Below are 21,233 nucleotides of genomic sequence, written 5' to 3'. Positions count from 1 at the left end.
AGTCCTGGCTGCTGTCCCCGCGCACTGTGGCAGCCAAGCGTGTTTAGTGAACCCAGCAGAGTGATAAACTATGTTAGTGTTAATACCTCTGATCCCCACCCCCTCTTCAAGTGTTGGTATTTTAAGCATCCTTTTGATGTGCTACAAGCCCTTAATAAGAACAATCCAATAAACACACTGGGTTTAAGGCAGAAATGTTAGCACAAGTCCCAGGACTCTGATCCCTTCTGCTTGGTGGACTACCCCTCCAGAAATATGTCACATGCAACCTGATAAGTAGGTGTGTTGAGGTGGGGGTGGGGTGGGTAGGTGGCTCGGAGAAATGCCCTGGAGGCTCAGTTTCAGCCTTGACTGGATCTAGCTACAGTCTGGCTCCAGCTAATACCTAGTTAGATCACCTCAAACATTTTCCAAAACAGCCCTGGTTTCCTGGGGCCGATGGATGCAGCAGTTCGTTTGTTTATCTGGGGCGAGCAGTGGCTTGTGGAGAGGGCCATATTGTTCCTCCACTGGCAAGTTCCTCTGTGGCTTTGACACATGGCTCCCTCAGGACTTCCCCAGTCTCCTAGGACTAGGGGCTGGGCCAGCAGGGGCTCTCAGGAATGTCTATTGTGTCAGATAAGGGGTGGGTAGATGGCCCTGCCCACTGTGGAGGTAGGAAGAAAACACATTTACTCCCGTGTCACTTGTGGGCCCTGGGTCCTCAGAGTCAGTCTGGCGGGCTGCAGGGCTGGGCGGGGGAATGGCTGACAGCTTGGTTATTGGAAAGCTCCCATCCTTGGCCTAGGGACTTTGTTTGGTTTCTATGGTGACCTTCACTACAAGGGCCTGACTAAAGCTGAAGGAATGTGTTACCTAAAACCATCTCCCTACAGTGCTCATGGTGGTCCATCCCTCCCCACCCCAGATTCCTCTCCCTCCTGGTCAGGCTTCTCAGCTGCTTCAAAGATGGGAAGGACCAGCAGAGACAACTCTGGGCCTGCTGAAATTCTCCCATTCCCCACAGGAAGCCTGTGGGCCGCCTGGCCGTGGGCCTCCTGGTACATGTGTCCAGGGCTTAGTGGAAAGCCCAGAGGGTTTCAGGAAGCTGCTAGGGATATCTGGTTCCCATCACACCAGGTTCATACTGTCCCCGTGGAGGAGTCAGTCTGCCTCCTCACGTTTCTGCATTTTTAAACCTGAGCCGGGCTAACCGAAGGCCGTCCCTCAGCACGGGCCGGGCATCAAGACCCCTGCACTTGGCTTCCTAATCCCCAAGTAAGAAGGGTCTTCAGAAGCTGGACTCACCAGAGGCCGGGTTCTACCTTGCGTGCCCGTGTGGGGACAGTGACTGCTCCCCTGTGTCACTCACAGCCCAGCCTCATCCGGATCCCCTTCCTTCAAGCTCCTGGCTCACTCACTAAACATTGTCAGTGCCAGGTGTCGACGGAACTTTGTGGCCTCCCCTCCACACCGGGACCTCAGACACAGAAGTCCACCAACCAGGGACCTTCAGTCCGTGTCTCAGCACACTTGAGAAGCAGAAGAGTCAGGGCAGGTTGTTAAATTTATTTTATTTAAAGAGGAACACATTGCTGCCGGTGGCACCTAAGTGATAAACGTGACTCAGGGCAGTGACCTGACTTGGCTCTCCTACTAGGATAAACTTAGAAGATGGGAGTCTGCTTAGCGGTCAGCATCCTCCTTTGTCTAGGCCTCTCCCAAACAGTAGCAGGCAAAGCAACCATCCCTACACTGACCTGCTGGCTTCTGTCCTCCATGTGCGACAGTCCTTGGGTCCACTGAACTGACTGATGACTCTGCAGGAAAGGGGGCGCCTCTAGAAGGCCTGGCCACCAGGATAGCCGCTGCAAGGTGGCTTGGTGGGAGACAAGCCATGTCACAGGCCTGAGAATACACTTTGCTGGGGCTGATGAGGCCAGGCCGTGGCAGGTTGGTCTGTTGTTTTGCTGAGCAATATTTACTGGACTGGTGGTTTAATTAGTTGCTAGCAACAGCTGGAGTCCCATACGGCCTGCTCTTAGCACGGGGCCAGCTGGGGAAGCGGGACACGCAGCCGAAAAGCAGTGACATTTTTCAGTGATCCCTGACCTGTAATGGATTCAATGACATTTCCTGATAATCCATGGGTTTCTGTACCCCAGGGTTTCATCTGTGGGGAACAGTTTTAATTTATTGGCAAAGGGAATTCCTATCTGTTAGTTTTGTAGCCTTTTAGGGCCAGTTCAGATCAAAGCAGAGCTGATAAAGACGGACTTCTCCACGTCATTGGATCCCACTAATTGAGCAAACCGAGTGAGGGAGGTCTCCACGGGGTAGATCACCCCCATTCCCTCGTGCTCTGCAGAACAGCGCACTGTAGTAACAGGGAACAATACTGTACAGGGTCTCACACCCTAGAGCAGCTTCTGCAGCTCCCCGGGTGCAGTCTCTGTCAGTGAGCAGTTCTCATGGCATAGGCTGCCCCCTTAAGGCTCTTCCTGCAGAAGCAGAGACACTATTTTCCAGGCAGCTCCACAAGAACACTGTGGGGGTGGGGGTGGCGTGGGGGTGGGGCAGGGAGGGGAAGAAAAGCACCAGGGAGTGAGGACAGTCAGGATGCACAAAGGCAAACACCCACTTCCACCATCACCACGGTTCTGGGGTCTCCGTCCCTTTAAGAACCTGCTGAAAGCTATCTCCTTGCACATAGAAAAGTTCTCACTCATGGGGCTCCTCCTGAGGTAGGGGGTGGGAGGGGGTGGGGAAGTGGGGGCAGGGGAGTGGTGGGCATCAATCTCAAAGCCCAAACCTCTCCATCTGCCTGTAAGGAGAACAGGGCACGTCCTGGGGAGTGCAGCTGGGCAGAGCAGTGGGGCTCACTCACACCACAAGGGAGTGAGGGGGCTGGCTCACACCACAAGGGAGTGAGGGGGCTGGCTCACACCACAAGGGAGTGAGGGGCTGCCCAATCCATTTCCAAGCAGGACCGTGAGAGTGAAGCCAGTGTGAGAGGAAGCATCTTTCCAGGGTGGCCCTGGAAACAAAGGAGTAGATCCTAGTGCACCTCACACAGCTTAGGGTTCAGGCAGACTCCCAGCAAGGGAATGGCCTCCCAGAGCAGGCCAGGGAGAGTGCACCGGGCCAGCCGAACATTCAGTGCTGAAGTCATGAGAAGATGCTGAGAGCAAAGTGGGAGAGCCAGGGACAGGAGGTGGAGCCCTGCTCTTCTCCCTTCCTATCTGGGTTCTCATGTCTGGAAAGGACTCAGGCCAAAACAACACTTAACGCTGCTGCGCTGCGCTGCACTGTGGGGCCAAGCCCCTTGCTCAGCAGTGCTTCTGGTCAGTCCTCACGCTGGGCACGATGGACGTTCCTTCCCTTCCCACCCAAGAGTTCTACGCTTTTTTCCTTGAGTGTTTCTTTTCCCACTTAGACCAACCAAGAGAGTAAATGCACGCCCAGGTAAGTGCAGGCATGAGGAGACACACAGAGCCAGCAGCAGTGTCAGGACCTGCCAGGTAGGTGAGGATAATCTAGGCAAAGCAAGGGACCACTGTGTGGAGAGCTCGCCTGGATTCTTACTGAATATACAAATCACAGGGGGGCTGCAGAGATGGCTCAGCAGTTAAGAGCACTGACTGCTCTTCCAGAGGTCCTGGGTTCAATTCCCAGCAACCACATGGTGGCTCACAACCATCTATAATGGGATCCGATGCCCTCTTCTGGTGTGTCTGAGGAGAGCAATGGTGGTGTACTCATATGCATAAAATAAATAAAGAAACCTTAAAAACAAAAACAAATAAACAAAAACCCCACAGGTTTGGGAAGATAATTGAACAGATAAAGGCATTCGCCAACTGAAGCGCCTGAACACCTGAGCGCCATCTCCAGGACTCACCTGACAGGAGAGAACTGGCCACCTTGAGGTGTCCTATTGGCATCCATGTGTTTGTCATTGCACACGTGTAAATTAAAAATAAATAAAATAAAACTACCACCTGGTATTACTGTATTCCACCTGGGCTTCCCGTTGCCCAGACCTGCTTGATCTGTGGGTTAGAATTTTTGAATTGTCTTATTAAAGTTGAATTGTCATTTCTCCAAGGCTGGATGGAGCAAGGCTCAGAACCGGAGCTATCTTCTAATTCAGGGACGAACTATCAAAGTGGACACATGCTCTACAGCTGGGACAGCTGGACAGCTGGAACCCACTGGGGCAGGAGAGCGGGGTATGTGGAGAGGACCAGACAGGATCAGGGACTGGGCTGGGAGTAGTTTAGATTACAGACAGCAGACAGTCTGGGCAAGGAGATGAAGGGAAGAGGCTCAGGGGGTCATCAAACATGGCCTCCCCCTAGATTTCCTCACAGAGCCATGATGTGGCTTCTGCCTTGGCTGACCCTGCTGTCCTGGTTGGATGACAGTAGGTCACTTTATGGTGGGTAGGGGAAAGAGACCCAATTCTACCCTACCTGCTGCTCTCTGACCCAGTGCAACGTGAACCCTGCTCCAAGAAGCAGGGCTTGCGGTTGGTGCAGTAAACATGAAGGGTCAGGGCCACCCTGAAGGGAAATTACTATTCCCCCAGCTTCCAGAAATGGATGCAGTATGGATGTTTCCTTTGCCCTCCACCAGGCCAGCTAGCTTTAGGATTTCATCCTTGGCTGGCTGTGCTAGGGTCATGATTAAGGCACACGCCTTACCAAGTGGTGCCCTCAGGACTCGAGGATTGGATGGAAGTGGTATACTGCACATGCAATCTAACAGTTCTCCCCTCTGAGCCCACAGCCTCTATGCAGGGCCCAGGAGCCCCACAAGTTCACCAGTCCCCACCAAGCACCCTCTGCATAACGCCACAGCCCCTTGCCCTTCCTATGTGTCCTTGTTGCTCTGCTCACAGTGTCTATGCAGTGGACACTTTACCCTGTGTACTGGCTGGCAATGTGTCAGGCTGAGACGTACACAGGCAGCCATGCAGTGACCAAGCCAGCCCTCCACGCAGCAGTGACCCCAGGAGACTCACTTGAAATTTTCAGGATGCTCGGTGATGGCCATATTGATGACGTCCAGGGCGTGCTGGTAATACTTCTGGGCAGAGAAGAGCAGCGCTAGCAAGTGGAGGGCATTGGCATCATCCCTGCACATCGTCAGGGCCTCCTGAAGACGCTCCATGGCGCTGGAGATCTGCCGGGAGAGACCGCCAGTTTAGGGACCTTAGACTCTGATTCCAGCAAGGAATGGCTCAGTCCTCCTCAAGTCAGCCTGGGACACCAGAAGCAAGCATCTTGAATGGAAAGAGTAGGGAGCCTTAGGTACAAGGGGAAGCCCCTTCCCAGAGCTTGGCTAATGGGGTCAACAGAGTCCACTCAGGGGGCGCTCCAGGTAGGTGGGACAGCATGACTAAAGCAGTGTGCGGCCCAGCTAGACGGCGGTCTCGGTTTTCGTACTCTGTGTTTTTCGACTTTATAATTAAGTATTGTTCTTTAGTAAGGTTAGACAGGGAAGGTGAGGCCAGATCGCATCATGGCCAAGGAAGCCATGGAAAGAGTCTAAGAAGTGCCGCAGTTGAGGCAAAGCTTTTCCCTCCCTCTGGTGGGGCAGACCTGCTGACATACAGAGCCCAAGTGTTTACAGCTTGGGTGTGCCTCCCTGGTGTGGAGCGAAGGACCACGGGCTCCCACTGCTTTGAGTCCTGCAGACAGACAGGCAAGGAAGATAACACAAGCCTGCCTCTGCTGCCTTACCAAATCCTCGCTCCTAGCTGGGATTGGGGAAAAAAAATCTGATAGTCTCCTCTGTTGAGGAAGCTCTATGGAGCCCAGCGTGTCTCAGGATGGATCGTAAGATCTCTGTGATCTTTCTCTGTCTGATTCTACCAGGTACCTTCACCCTTGCCCTGGCTGGACCACAGAGGTCAGAAAGTTCAGTGAATCTCCTCACATGGGCTGACCTGAGAACCCTCCACAGGGCCTGGGATGTTTCCACAGATATTAAGGAGTGAAGGAAATTCTGATCGTCACCAGTGGAAACACGCACCTACTAAAGGAGGCTGGGTTGTCCTGGTGTGTGCCCACCCTTCACTACCTCCTCCTTCTTCAGCAAACACATGCAAGGTGATCTCTTGCTTCCAGGGAACCTGGGGCTACCTGCCACCTGCTATCTGAATCAAAACAGCATGCTCTTTGGAGACTATTAGGCCGATAGAGAAAGCAACATCTTATTTGCCAATTTGAAAGATCTGGGCCTCTTATCCCCCGGAGCTCCTGCCTCCTGTAATTCATTTCCTGTAGGTTAGGCCCATGCTGCACTGGGGTGAATCAAGCTGGCCCGGTACACACAGCTGGATGTGCTTGTGTGTCCTTTAACCTCTTGTCTGTCTGAGCAGCCCCATCCTGAGGGGCTGGCCTTTCAGATCTGGTTAGGACAGGCTGCTAAGACCCATCAGCCTGCTAATGCGGGGCTCAGTGTAGGGGAGTGGTTTTCAACCTTCCTAATGTTATGACCCTTTAATACAGTCCCCAACTGTAAAATTATTCCATTGCTACTTCATAACTGCATTTTTTTTTTTTGCTGTAATGTAATTCTGCTGTAATGAATCGCAATACCTGATATGCAGGATATCTGATATGTGACAACTGTGGTGGTTGCAACCCACCACAGGGGTTGAGAATCTCTGATGTAAGCTAACTCTCCTACACTGCAGGCTCAGAGTACTACGGTGGCATCCCATCACCTCCCTCCTCAGACTGGCTGTCCAGCTCAGCTCAGGTTCCCAGAACGCACGCACGCGGCTTCTTCTCCCTGCTGACTCAGTAAAAGCTGCCCTCACTGCAAAGCCTTGCTCCTGTAGGATGCCTCCTCCTCAGCCACCGACCTATCCCTGGTGGTTGTGGACACCACGGCTACATAACCAGAAGAGAGGGCTGGGAGAGACTTGTCACCAGGCCGGAAGGAGGAGGGTTAGGTTGGCCCGTTTAGGCAGTGTGCCGGCTACAACAAGCCCAGCACATACCAGGCTCCTCCATCGCTCTGTTCATGCTCACCACAGCAAGGAAAACAACTTTACAGGACACCGATGGAGAAACACCGTCCCCTCTCACAATCTCACAGGGCCAAACGTTTTGGCTCCTGAGTAGGGTGTAGCGTGTGCACCACACTGCTCTGCTGGTACCTAGGGTGAGGCAGGAACACCCCTCTGGTCTGCATTTCCTCTGCAGTAGGATGTGGTCAGACAGGCAACCCGTGGTTGCTCGGAGGCTGAGGTATGATACACACTCTACAGAGCACCCGTCTGTGTTCCCCACTTAAGCCCCCCAAGACCCCACAACAAAGGAACTGGAGGCTTCTCCCTGCTACCCCAAGGGTGAATGCCCACTGGCAACTGTATTACTTCTGCTTTAGGTTCCGTCCACAATAAGGCTCAATTTTTTTTTTTAATGCTATGCTGGAGACTGAACCCAGGGCCTCTCATATGCTAAGCATGTGTTCTACCATCGACCTCTGCAGACACTTCTAAGAGTCCTGCTCACACCGGCCTCATGTATTCCTTGTGGTGCGTTGGAGTCTCACTGGGCCAGCTTCATCAATGGTCTCCTTATGGCCTCGGAGGAGGCTACAGGCACCAAGTGCCAGGTCTAGAATTGTGCATAGGTCAGGAACATGAAGAAGCAGCTAAGATTGGTGTGGCTACCATCTTAGTTCATGTGACTCTCCAAGTCTGGTCCTGTCCAGTGATTCATCAGACCAGACCCTCCAAATCCCCAGATGTCATAGATCAGGGCAGCCAGCCATGCTCTAGGCAGAGAGAGCCAGAAGGTAGGGTTGCAGAGACCCAAATGGGTGAAGATTCTAGCTTAAGAACCCACTCAAGGCCCTCAACCTTCTGAGGCTTTCTAGACCTGGTGTCCCTGAGGAAACGGAGCACCGGCTTCCACTGGCCTGACCAGCACTGCTTTTGGAAGATGGGCACTATTCATCAAGATAGGCAGATAACTGAAGAGATTAAAAAAATGCACCACGGAAGGCTTATCCTTCATGAGCTTGGCAAGACAAACTCCCAGGTTCCTTTACAGATGGCTAAAAATAGAGCAGTCTCAGGTAACTTTCCATCTGTTTCCAGAAGCTATGTGATATCTCCAGAGGAGAGGTATGCAGCAAGCAGGGCCTAGGCCAGGGCCTGAGAGTCAGGACGGGTATAGGGCAGAGGTGGCCAAAGGGCAGAGGTGGCCAAAGGGCAGAGGTGACCAAGTGGTGAATGAGTCACGGGGGAGGAGAAGCAGACAGCAGGCAGTAGGAGCGGGAGGGGACATGGGAGGGAAGAACTGAGAGACGGGCTCAGACTGACAAGTCAGGCTGCATGGGCATGAGGAGTCCAGGGAAGGCAAGAAGGAAGGGCTTTCAGTAGTGAGGCTTAACACACAGTGAGGTCAGAAAAGCGGGCTCCAGGGGAAGAAGAGGGGGAGGAAGGCAGAGTCCACTGCCCTTGGGCCAGAAGAGACAGCCGAGCTGCTCAAAGGCTAGGTATGGCAGGGATCAAGGGTCCTATCTCCAAGGGGACCAGGAGGTCCTTGGCTGGGGCAGAATGGACTTCGGAGCAAAGACCCTTGGCTCCAACAGTTCCTAGGCTTAGAAGAGCCTCAGTTTTTCAGGTATACGATGAGGTCATGTCCCTGTATGGGATGTTGGCTATGTATGAATGTAGATTTCTTTTTCTCTTCTGCTTGGTTTCTGGAGACAATGTCTTACAGTGTATTCCAGACTAGCCTGGAACTCCCATCAGTAGCCCACGCTGGCCTCGGTCTTCAGAGTTCTGCCTTAGCCTTTCAAGTGTCAGGGTTGCAGGTTGCACACCGTGCCCTGCTGGAGACAGGGTCTATGAGGATTTCTCTAGGCAGCTTGGAGTTTAATGTGTTTCCCAGTGGCAGGAAAGGAGATCTGTACTGGGGTCTCGGGTCACCTACAGTAGTCCCCAAACAGTCAGGGTGTGTGTGAGAGTCAGTATGCACTGGGTTGAGGTCACCAGAGATGACCAGAGCCCTAGTCTGAGGTCTGCAGGGTACACAAAGTCAGAGACTCTGAAAGGCATGATTTAAGGGAGTGAGTGCTATGACGGCGGCTGGGGGTCTCCGGACGCTGACCTCATGGATGTCTGTGGGGAAAAAGGGGGCGGCCGTGCTGGTGATGGTCTTAGTAGGACCAAGGCTGTCAGTGGATGGACGGACCCTACTGAGGTCAGGGCCTGCGGTGGTGTCTCTAGGGTCAGGGAAGAGCTTTGGGTCACACAGTAGCTAATCCAGAAATAGCCCCATGTGCCAATCACTCACTCTTTCCCTGCATTGGAGGTAGGGTGCAGGACACCGAGCAAATGATGTTGTGGTCACTTACCTGATTCTAAGAAAAGTCAGGGCGCAGAATAACCTTGCCTGTGTGCCTGCCTATGTGGGCTGAGGTGTAACCACACTGACAGAATCAGCAGAGAAGACCCTTCACAAAGATGCTCACTTGAAAGATAAGGACACCAAAGGAACAGAGAGAGGAGGTCAGATGCCCCGTGGGCCTGAGGGTTAGGAAACTTCGGCAACACACCTGTCGGACGAGGGCCAGCTGCAGGGCGACATAGAAGATAATTTGGGGATCATCGGGTGCCAGTTCCCGGGCTCTGCAGGAGAGAGGGAGTCAAAAGTCAGCTCCTATCAAGTGAGCAGCATGCTGGGTGCTGTGGGCATTATGGTGGGAGATTCTGCCAGCCTCTCTCAGATGGCAGCCGATGGCTCACACAGGTGACAGATGTCAAGGGAAGGGAAGGACAGGGATAGGGGCAGTGTACTGCCCTGAGGAGGATGTAGGCCTCCTCCTGCCTGACCTAGAAGCCCCAGGGACGGCAACGCTGGCTGGGAGAGGTGGGGAAGCCTCAGGTGTTATTTAGGACTAGAATATCCTGCTTTTGTGGCTGGGGGACAGCCTGACCCAGAGGGAGGTTGCTGGGTCACGTGCTCCAATCAAAGTGGTACAAGAAGACCTAGCCAGGCCCTCCCAGGAACACCCCTGTCACTTCTGTGTTGGGGATGAAGGCTTAGAGGGAACACGTAGGTTCAGGCCTGGAGAGGGAGGCTCAGGTGGGCTGGGTGTGAGCAAAGTGGGGCCTGAGGAAGGAGGCTTATTGCTCTCTTCACTCTAGGAAATCTCTGTGAGGTCCAGGCTGTGGATGGGAGGTTCCTGCAGCACTGATAAGGTTAGGCCGAGGCTACAAGGACTCGGCGGTTCTCAGCCTTCCTAATGCTGCAACCCTTAAACACAGTCCCTCAAGTTATGGTGACCGCCAACCATAAAATTACTTCATTGCTACCGGACAACTGTAATTTTGCTACTGTTGTGAATCATATTGATATACAGAATATCTGATATGCAATGCCCAAGGTGACCAACCCCTAAGGCAACCTACAGGTTGAGAACCGCTGCCATATAGGCTGCTTTTCCTGCCTTATGTCATATGTCACAACACCAGTGGAAGCCTGTGAGCCCCAGGAGCAAGGGTTGGGCCTGGCAGATGTAGAAAGCCAACTGTGAGCTGACCACAGGGCTCTCCAGTGCCCAGGGTTAAGGGCAAAGTCACCTGACTACAACAACATACTCCTGCCTGCTGGGTGACCTCCTGGCAATTGGGTTTCCTTATCCATAAAAGGGAGACAGAAACATCCATTTCAGAGAGTGAAACTGCACTGGGGGACCCTCCATCTTATCACTCTGCATGCAAAGAAGCAAAGGGTTAGGCCTCCTCACCTCTCCAGTGTCTGCAGTGCCTTGCGGTGAAGCTCATCTTGCTTGGACTTCAGGGTGGCTGCAGGAGACAGGTTAGATTGAGGGATCACTAAAGAGGAGCAAATCTCTCTCTGGCTCATCCCCAGGGCACAGGACCTTGGTAAGGAAGGAACCTATCAGGGCCCCGTGTGCAACCTCGGGGTACAGTAACAGGATACAAGGGACAGAAGACTGCTGTGATTATAACCAGACAGGATGACAGTGCCTGAAGATGCTATGATGTAATGTGTGAGGGGCAGAAGACAGCCAGTACCAGAGTGTCATACATGGCTTCAAGGGTACCTTGAGGCTACACACGGGAGCAGGCAAAATCTGAGTGGGGTTCATCACTTCCTCCCCTCCAGACTTCAAGGACACAAAAGCAGGAGTCCATCTGCTCAATGGGGAGGCACCGGGCTGAACTAGAATGGCTGGGAATGGAACATGTGGCCCAGGACAGGAAGGATAAGAACCATATGATACTCCTGTAGATACATGGGTCTGTGTCTTGTTTGAGGAGGGATTTCAAAGACCCTGGAGGCTTGCTGCAGAGCTGAGGGTACAGGCAGGCCTGTGAGGAAGTAAGCCACAGTGGGGGGAAGACTGATGGCACTGTAGACAGGAAGCACTATAGCAGCGTGGCCGAGCAGCACCTCCTCGGTGACAGACCGGGTCCGTGAGGAGGAATATGGTATGTTAGTGGTCGTCCGACTGTCAGCGGAAACTCTTGGAACCGAGAGATGTGTATGAAAGTGTGTGTGTGGCACGGAGTGTATGTGCACGCACATGTCTCAGAGGAGTGTGCGTGTCTGTGGAAAAGCAAGGACAGATCGCTAGTGGAATGAGATGCTGTGGAGACAGTTAGGAGGAAGCCTGAAGCAACATCCCCAGGCAGTGAGTCCTAGGGCCAGGCACTCACCATCAGTGGCCTGCAGGCTGTAGGTGAGGCCCAGGGCCAGGTAGCCTTTAGGCAGGGACTCTCCAGCTTCCTCTCCAAGACCAATTACTACCGTGGCAAAGTGTTCTGCCTCTTCTAGCTGCAAAGAGGAGAGGTGGTGGTCACTGGGGTGGGCTGAGCAGGGAAGGCAACACAGTCACCAACCTGCGACACCGTCAGCCGCAAATACAAACAGAACAGTTCCCCAAACTGCAACTGTAGGCAACGTGACTTATCCAGGCCCTAGGACTAAGTAGAAGAGCCAGCTGTTTGACCAGGAAATGCTTCCTCAGACCTGTTCGCCCTCCAAGGAGCCAGTGCTCAAGGTCACAGGCCTTGGCTCTTTCAGAAAGACAGTCCCCAAAACCTGCTGTCCTGAGATCGTGAACTCCAAACAGGTCAGTATCTGTGGCTCCTCCTCACGTGGTCTCTCTGTTCTGCAGACAGGGAGCCAGGCCTGGTGCAGGGCCTTGGGAGCCAGGCCTGGTGCAGGGCCTTGGGAGCCAGGCCTGGTGCAGGGCCTTGGGAGCCAGGCCTGGTGCAGGGCCTTGGGAGCCAGGCCTGGTGCAGGGCCTTGGGAGCATGTGCCCAGTTGAACATGGCTGACCTGTAGAGTAGGCAGGCTGCCACACAGACTAGTCTAGGGCTTGCTCCCTCCCTTCCTGAGCAGAGGAGAAAGACCTTGGGCTGTTTTTGTCCTGGGAGCAGGAGACTGTTCCAGTTGGAAAGAGCCCAACTGGCATGGGACACATGGGCATACATAATTACATACAGCATGGGACACGATGAGAAGGCCCAGGAGGCAGAATTTATGGACACCTTGTGGCACCCATAGCAGTGAGGCTGGCTAGGGTGTAGTGCTGGGGCTAAGGCTATGTCTATTGTCATGTGTTGCCACTAACTCTTGCCTAGGTTCCTGTGGTAGTGTGAATATGCTTGGCTCATGGGAAGTGACTCTATGAGGAGATATAGCCTTGTTGAAGGAAGTGTGTCACTGTGCAGGTGGGCTTTAAAGTCTTCTAATTCTCAAGCTCCGCCCGGTGTGGGAAAAAACCCTCCTCCTAGTTGCTTTCCGTCAAGATGTAGAACTCTCAGCTCCTCCAGCGCCATGTCTACCTGGATGCTGCCATGCTCCCGCCATGATAATGGACTGAACCTCTGAAACTGTAAGTCAGCCCCAATTAAATGCCGTCCTTATAAGAGTTGCCTTGGTCACGGTGTCTGTTCAGAGCAATGCAACCGTAAGTTAGCGCCCCATACCTACTACATGCAAAGCATAGCAGTATGACTATGTATCTCCCAGGAACCCAGGGTTGCTTCCTCAGCATCTCCCTCCCACTCACACACACGTTCACACCACCAGACAGAGAGCCACGCCCCAACCACAGGGATTCCAGCCAGCCAGAGAATCACACAGGCAGTCCAGTGGAGGTGAGATTCACGCTCATGTTGGCCTCCAGCGGTGGCCAACTCTACACATATCCTGATTTAAGGTGATTTCCCCCGGCATAGGTAGGGTAGCTCTGACCGTTGGCCACAGCTGGGGGGTGGGGTACACAGGTAAAATTTCTCTGCTTGGATTGCAATAGACTTGCCTGAGCCAGAGCCCATCAGCCTTGGAGCAGTGTCTCAGTCTGGACACAGCTATGATGAGCCACGTGCACAAAAGAAGGCAAACAAAACCCCTAAAACCTGAAGGGGCGGAGGACCCACTATGCAAGAAATGACAAGGTTCCTGAGACTCATGATCATTCCTATAGGGCCAACACTATTTTGAGTTCTGATGCCACCCACAAGGCAGGCTTTCTGCATGTGGAATCACTGCAGTAATTATAAAGGAAAAATGGTATTAATTCAAAGTAAGTTAATGTACAATACAATAATTATGCATGGCACTAATGGGCATGGATACGTTAGCTAGCAAATTGGGGGATGCTGTCATAGCGAAATGAAAACTAAATAGACACAAGACATTTTATTAGGACCTGTCTCTCTTCCTCTGGAGCAGGTGTGGCAATCCGAACGCTTTAGAATCTGGCCCTGCCACCCTGGCTCTGAGGACTCTGACCAGCTCCTGACTCTACTCACAGAGGCAGAGCCGGGTGCTGATAAGGACAGAGCACTGGGAACACTGCCCAGCCTCCAGCCCTTTGAGGTTAGCAAGCGGGCCTCAGTCCCTGCTTCTGTAAACTGGGACAACAGTGTCCCCCTCAGAGGGCTGCTGGGAGGACTGGTACCATGATGCTGTGATGTCTGGTGTGCTTGACGAATTGTCAAGATCAACAGCAGTGACTCTATGCATTATGGCATATATATGGTTCTTGGCTGCCCAATATGACTTCTACCCTTGCTAGCCTCCTCCTGCTGGGGACCTCAGGTCCAGACTCCAGACACTTCCTCCTCGCCGCCGACGTAGGCAGCCAGTGGTCCTCTAGAACACAGGTAGACGAGGGTTTCCCACTGTTGTCTCCTGACTCCACTCTGATGCTGTCTCCTGACCCTTACCCAGAGTAGCCATGGCCACCTAGGAAAGGTCCTCCCTGCCTCCAGATTTCTAAGCAGCCTGAGGCCTGACAGTCATGTCATAGCACCACGGCAGGAGGTTATGAGGCATAGGGAGCTTATGTGATCCCCAGCCACGGTCACCCAGTCAGCAAATGGTATGGCTGTGTGGCTCCAGCCCAGGCTGGTTGGAGGGGTACACAGCTAACCTCTGTACTGTCCCAGTCTCCTTCCCTGACACTGGGGAGAGCTCAGCGCGCACGGTGCACTGCACGGGGTGACCCTTTGTTGGTTCCGCTTCGCTCTCTGCAAGCAAGGAAACACTGTGTGCGTTCCCAAGCTCCTCTGTCTCCGAGGGTTTCCTAATTTGGTTCCCGCACAGCAGACTTGGAGCTGAGCTGGCACACTTGCTAGGCTCAGGGTTGTCTCTCGTCTCCTGCAGCCTCCATTCACCCGCACTGCCTCAGATGTTCTGCCTGCTTCTTCTCTTCCTGTGGACCGGACAGAGCTCTTCTCTGAAACCACAGGCTCTGTTTAAAGACCTCCTGGTCTCTCCTGGGCCCCTCCAGTAGGGCCTGGAGCTGCCTCGTGGAAAGTCTGTTTTTTTCCTTCAGGGAGTAATAAGCACTTTCAAACTTAAGACAAAGCAGTGGCAAGAGAGCCAGTGTGCTTCCATGCTTCGTGAACGACCCATGCCCCTGGACTTGGAAAGGAAAGGAAAAGGAAAGCCATGTCCTTTCCCAGTGCCGTAAACGACAGTGGTAACCATCTGTCGTACACTTGCAATGTGCCATACACAGACACCATCTCCTGTGGATCACAGCTACCCAATTAGTGGGCACACCAGCTCCCAGACTGTAGACGAGGGAACTGAGGCACTCACACGCAGAGAATCACCCCTCTAAGTCCCACAAGCTAGTGAGCAGGCGACTAACAGACTTGTTTCCCATAGCCCGTGCTCTTCCTTTCCAGTACCTCTTCTGCTTGCTCGGGGCATGCAGACCACGTGAGGCACATATTATAAACCGCATCCTACTTCACAACCTCTTCTGCTGTCTGTGTGGCATGCAGTATACACGCATGCCCTGTCCTCTATGTCTCCTGAAGAGGTTCCAACTTTTAAAATTAAATCATTTTTAAATGTGTTTGAAGGGAATCAAGAAAACGTCTACATCTTCTGTTTTATCTGCGCCCCAAATTTGCCTTGTGGCCAGAAAGCAAGGCAAAGCAAGTGCAGAAGGTACGTAATTGGAAACACTAGGCAAAGGCCACAGTGAAGAGACCAGGTTCCTGCAGGGCAGGGGCCCAGATACTCACCAGCATCACTCATTGGCCTCAGAAACAACAGAGTTTTGCCCCAGAGAAGCATACCTCAGTTCAACCCATGCCCAAGGTGAGTATAAACCAGACTCTAAGAGGTCCAAAGTGGGGCTCAGAAGGTGGCTCAGCAGTTAAGAGCACTGACTGTTCTTCTAGAAGAGCTAGGTTAAATTCTTAGCACCCACATGGTGGTGCACAACCATCTCTAACTCCAGTCCCAGAGGACCTAACGCCCCCTTCTGGCTTCTGTGGGCATTGCACACACAGTGCACAGACATACATACAGGAAGGAAAAACAGCCACATAGAGCAAAAACAAATGAAAACTAACTGTAATAAAAGAAGAGGGGGTGGGAGATGTCCAGATGAAGCATCCCAGTCAGGAAGGCTGCCCAGCTCGGCCTTATCCCTACTCCCCTAAAGAGAGCCTTCCTACAGCCAACACTCAGACTATTCTCAGTCTCCGGGAACAGCCCGCCTTCCTCCCATTTTCTGGTGACAAGTCTCCATGTGTAAGCTTCCTTTCGGGCTTTTCTATTTATGTTGTCATTGATTACTTTGCTCCTAACTCATCTGATTTCAATTTGGACTGATTTGATCCTAATTTTATTACCATGTAATCTGAATGCACATAATCACTATAATTATGCTGCGGAGGGAAACGGCTCCTCCATGGTGGGAAGACCTAAATTTAGGGCTTCCTGGCAAGGGCCGCCTTTGGTGGCCTCACGGCTCCTCGGAGCTGGCAGCTCAGGGATCACATGTGCCCTCCGCAGCCCTGCTCCCAGAGACATGGGTATTTTAGGCTTCATCTAAGGGATGAACCCAAGGTTCCCTCTCAGCCCGGGATGAGGAGTCAGAGCTGGGCGTCGGGTGACTCAGTCCCCCACGCCTTCAGCTCCCAGCACCCTTGGCTGCAAGGATTCGGCCCGGGACTCTGCAGCCGGCACCCTTGCAGCCTGCAGCTGCACACCACCCACAGCAGAGTGGGCGCTTGCTTTGGATTCTAAATGCAGAGGAAAGAATGGGGGCTCCCTAGCCTGCTGGAGAGGATATGTGGGGGTACCAGATGACAGGTGTGAGGGATGATGAACTTGCTCTGTGTCACTCAGAGTATAGAGAACGGGCTCTCCCTCACACCAGGAAGCTGACTGGGACCAAAGGGAAGAATATCTGGACAGTTACAAGTCGGAGTGGCACTCTCTAGGGTCCAGTGTCCTGGGTCTGAGCCCATCAAAGACCTGGGCTCAGGACCCAAGGCCCTCTGTGTTCTCACTGCTTCAAGCTACTGACCTTTTGGGGATACTTTCAAGAGTCCCCCCAGTAAAGGCCATCAGCTGAGCAGACAGCAGGATCCAGGAAATTCTAGGGGTTCAGTAAGAACAAAGACGGAGCTACAAGGAGGCCATCTTTATTTTGTCTCAGGCTAGAGTTGACTTCGGCCCCTCCCTTCTTTATACTTATGAAGTCATCTGCAGCCTCTTTTCTGGTCTACCTCTAGGTGGGTCTAGGTAACTCTGAGGTCTTACCTGCCACCCCCATCCCTCCTACTTCCCATCTGTTTGACTCTCTGAAGATCACATTTCAAAGTTGAACCACAATCAGATACCAGTTGGGAAACTGGGGCTAGCTATGCTGTCAAGACAGAGGCTAGTGGGGCCTCCTGTCCCTACACAAAGGTGGCACCCTGTCTTCTACTACAAACACCCCCACATCATTCCCACTTGCTAGCGTCCTCCCCAGGAGGTCACCAAACCTGGGCTCTGCCCACCATACCCTCATCTCACGTGGCACTCACCCAATGCAGGGACCCAATGCAGACCTTGGCAGCCATCAGGGGTACCGTGGGGTCCGAGGGCTGCAACTTCATGCACTCACGCAGCAGCGACACGGCGTAGGCTGACTGCAGGGCAAGAGTAGGGAACACAATCACTGGTCACCCTAGGTCTCCACGTCTAGGGTGCCCTATGCCCTCGCGGGGGTAGTTCTCCCGACAGTCCTTGCTCTGTACCCCAGAAAGAGAGCCCAGTGGGAGGAGGCCCAGTGATGTTCACTGCAAATGAGTCCTCTGAGCCTTGCTTCCCTCCATTGGAGAATGGAGACCACGAAGCTCACCCTCAGGTGATATGACAACACCTAACATGATAACAGACAGAGAGGATTCACATGAGAAACAGAGATTTGAGAATAGACAGGGGCTCTAACCCTGTCCTCAGAGAAGAGAACCGGAAACAGGACTGGACAGATGGACAAAGGAAGGTGAGACAGTGTGTGTGGGGGGGGGGGGGTGGGGAGGAGGGTCAGGGAGACCTCCAGACAGGAAGCTGAGGCCCCTCAAGGCTCTAGGACTCAACCAGGATTTGCTGAGGAGAGTTGAGGAGGGTCAGAAAGGAAGGGTATCCAGGCCCAGACAGGTATGTCAACCACTCCAATTAGGAATGACAGATAATAAATACTCCATATTTTATCATGTTCCAGGCATTTTTCTAACTCAGGGGTTGGTTTTGTAATAACGTCAAGTTGGCACTCATTCACGCCTGTTAGTACAAACTGTGTGCCGCATGACACCACACTGGAGCAGAACGGACGAGACAGACAGGCTATTAACAGTCAGTTCAAACTGACTACCCCTTTACAGAGAGTTCGCTAACTTCTCCATGAGAGTGCTGGATCTTCACAATATCCCTACCAGACAGGCAGCACTACAACTGAGAAGAGAGCCAAGAAGCCAAGCAGCTGGCTCAAAGCCCGTAAGTGACCAAGGTTCGAACACAACCTGGGCCTAACTCTTAAACACTACCCTATGAGGGAGTGTGTGTGTGTGTCCAGTTTTGTGGTCTGGTACCCAGAACCTTATGCTTCCTGAATCTAACACATTCTGCAGGAGAGAACAGTAATTCTCCTGGCATGTAAGCTTCTAGTCACCCGTGACTCTCAGGTCTATGTGTGTAACTACAGCAATCACCACATTTTGGGTTCTACTGTGGGCTAAGCTCCTTTAACACAGCCCTCTTTTCCCCTAGGAACTCTGGGAGTGCCACTATGGAAAGGAGGGTTCTGGCAGGCTCATCTGCCTGCAGTAGGATGACTGGAATGTGTGTTTCCACCACCCCCGGGTTACCTCTAGGTTCCCCACCATCTATGGAAGAACTTTCTTCCAGCCGGTGTCGCAGTATTTCCTGGGGCTCTGACTGAGCTACGGTTTGCACCCATTCTGAGTGTGTTCTCCAAGAATGCACGTGCTGGAGGCTTCCTTCTTAGAGTGGTTAGTCCCAAGCTGGAGAACCACAAAGAGATGGGGGGTCTACTGGGGGATGCGTAACGGTCACTGTGTGTGCCCTAAAAGAACTGGACATTGTTCTCATAGTTCTTGCAAGGGGCTGGTATCAAATGAACACTTCAAGTTCCTCCCCATCTGGCTTCCTGTCTTGCTGTACAATTCCTCCTTGTTTCCACTCCTGGTATGTCATCTGCCTTGAGGTGGCCAGTGCTGGCACCCTGTCCCTGAGCTCCAAATCGATTGAGGCAAACAAGCTTCTAGTGCCACTAACTGTAGGCATATTCATCCGGGGCCTGCCCTGGACTCAGTACTGGGCTGCGGTGATGGAGTCCGGGGAGAGAGAGAGAGAGACAGACAGACAGACAGACAGACAGACGAGCCCTCCAGGAGATCACAGAAAGAGGGGTGACAGGGAAGAAAACAAATGTCAAAATCCCCCATCTTTCTAAGCTAGGACAAGCTCAAAGCCAGGACCAGAAAACAACGGGCACAACAGGAGTTCTCAGTGTGGACTACATTAGGGAAGACTGGTAGCTGCCAGGGTCCACCTCCTCGGAGATGCTCTCCCGGGAGTGACACGCTAAATTCCTCACCACTGTCCTTAAATCTACACACCCCAGCAAGCCTCAGGCTTCTCCTCAGCTCCTGACCTCTGCATCCTGGAAACAGGATTCTCTAGTCCTGACCCTCCACAGTCCACCCACTGCTTCCCACTCCACCCCATCCCTTCCCACCCCACCCCCATGCAGACTGAAAAACACTGCTATTTAAGGAGCCATCTGAGGACCCAGCAGTAGGAGCAGCAGGCTTCTTCTCCCCCCCCCCCCCATGCTGGTTACCTAGCAACACAGCCAATGAAACTGCCGCATGGAGACCAAGAGAGGGAGCGACCTAAATCATGCCACAGAACTCATCCGTTATTCCTATGGGGTGAAGCATGAGGCATATTTATATCTGCCCAGCCGTACCTTCTGGAAGGTACGGAACCTGGGTTCCTACCTTGGGCTCAGCAAAGGCAAGCTCTGGCCAGCCACTCCTTTGAGGTCTGCCAGGATAGTCAGGCAAATGGATTTGGCATGCAGGATTCTCAGGGCGGTGGGATTGGAGAATGCCTTCTACAACAGTCTCCCGTGCACTGGGTGCATGGGTGGGAGAAGACCAATGTCTGCAGCCTGTGTAGCCTCAGATATGAGGAACTGCTCACCACTCCAACTCCCCATGCCCACCTTGCTGGATCATGAATGAGCCAGAGTAGGTGATGGCTTCCCAGAGGCCGGAGTCTGGACCACTTTGGGTCCAGCTTCCCCATAAGGAGGAGAAAGATCCCACATTTGTGGGTCCTTTTCCTGAGGCTGGGGCCTCCAGGAACTCTCTCGAAATTGAAGCTTTCATGGATAGTTTTTTGTTCTTTTGTTTTGTGTTTGTTAGTTAGTTTGTTTGTTTTTAAAGGGGGTAGCTTAAAAAAAATCCACCTCCCCGGGAGCACTGCAGGACTCTAGGTTGTTCCTCATCTCCGCTATGCTAAGGCTAAAGGTGTTTCCTGTTTGGGGGAAAGCAGGAAGAAGCTGTCCCATGCTGCTGTGTATGCAGGATCCGCATCAGGTCCCGCCGCACCCCCCCTCCCCCCCAGCCTTCTGTTACTCCCTAGACAGGCTGGTTCCTTCAAGTCCTACATAGCTCTGTTTGCACTACGGTCGTTTGGCCCCTCCCACTCGGCTCACACTGCCCTCTGCCTGGAGTGCCCGCTGTCCTCCTCCTCTCCATTCATCTCGTGCTGCTTGCTCCTAGGGAGTGTCCCCCCAATCCTGCAGGGCCAGCCCTGTCTGTATTCGGATTTCTCCCGGAGTTCTGATAACTCCCTGCTGAGCAGAGCCAAGGTCGGTTGTGCTGTGACTTTGAGATGCTCTGGGAGGTGGGCCCTGTGATGGAGAAGGGCTGGGAAGAGCAGATACCCAGCAGAGGATGCCCGAGGAGCCTCCCCGCTGACTTTGGCTGTGCTCTGCAGACAGTCTGACAAGCCTGCAGCGCCTGAACCTCCTCCCTGCCAGGCCCTGGCCTGTCTTACTGAAGAGACCCAGGGCTGGCGGCAGCCCCCATCCGCGGAGGCGGTACTGGCACACTGGGAAGGCCTCCTCGGAGAGGCTGTGGGGCTAGAAATGGAATGTAGCGCAGATGGGCAGGGGGCGAGGGAATTCCCTCAGCCCCACAAAAGGGCTCTGGGTATTTACAGCTCTTGAAACAGTCTGTGAGCTCAGACCACCTTGTTTCCTGCATTCATAGCATCCTCAGACACATCTCCCTCAGCCCCCAGCTCCGGAAAGCCTCTCCTTTCATGTCTCTGCTTAAAATAGAGGCTTACATAAGCATCGTTCTGATCTGAGCAAAAATCAGGAATGCTGGAGCAGGTGCTGGGCAG

At 53.1% G+C, this 21,233-nt stretch overlaps 1 protein-coding gene across 5 annotated transcripts in view; it reads right to left on the bottom strand.

Annotated features, from left to right (window-relative positions):
• Positions 1-21,233, bottom strand: part of Ttc7 (tetratricopeptide repeat domain 7) — a 98,963-nt gene that overhangs the window by 30,064 nt on the left and 47,666 nt on the right. For 4 of the 5 annotated variants that reach the window (XM_006524201.4, NM_028639.3, XM_017317451.1 and 1 more), the window contains 5 exons: positions 17,336-17,440; positions 11,699-11,816; positions 10,762-10,819; positions 9,568-9,640; positions 5,006-5,166 (listed from right to left, as the gene is read on the bottom strand). In XM_006524201.4, coding sequence (XP_006524264.1) covers positions 5,006-5,166; positions 9,568-9,640; positions 10,762-10,819; positions 11,699-11,816; positions 17,336-17,440 — 515 coding nt within the window. Of the gene's footprint in view, positions 1-1,534; positions 3,017-5,005; positions 5,167-9,567; positions 9,641-10,761; positions 10,820-11,698; positions 11,817-17,335; positions 17,441-21,233 lie in introns of those variants that run through there. The other variant, XM_006524202.4, reaches the window with a different exon arrangement.

This window comes from Mus musculus, chromosome 17, assembly GCF_000001635.26.
Source record: "Mus musculus strain C57BL/6J chromosome 17, GRCm38.p6 C57BL/6J".
NCBI classification, from domain to species: Eukaryota; Metazoa; Chordata; class Mammalia; order Rodentia; family Muridae; genus Mus; species Mus musculus.
The sequence above is the reverse complement of the archived record's forward strand: the minus strand, read 5'-3'. Positions and strand labels throughout refer to the sequence as shown.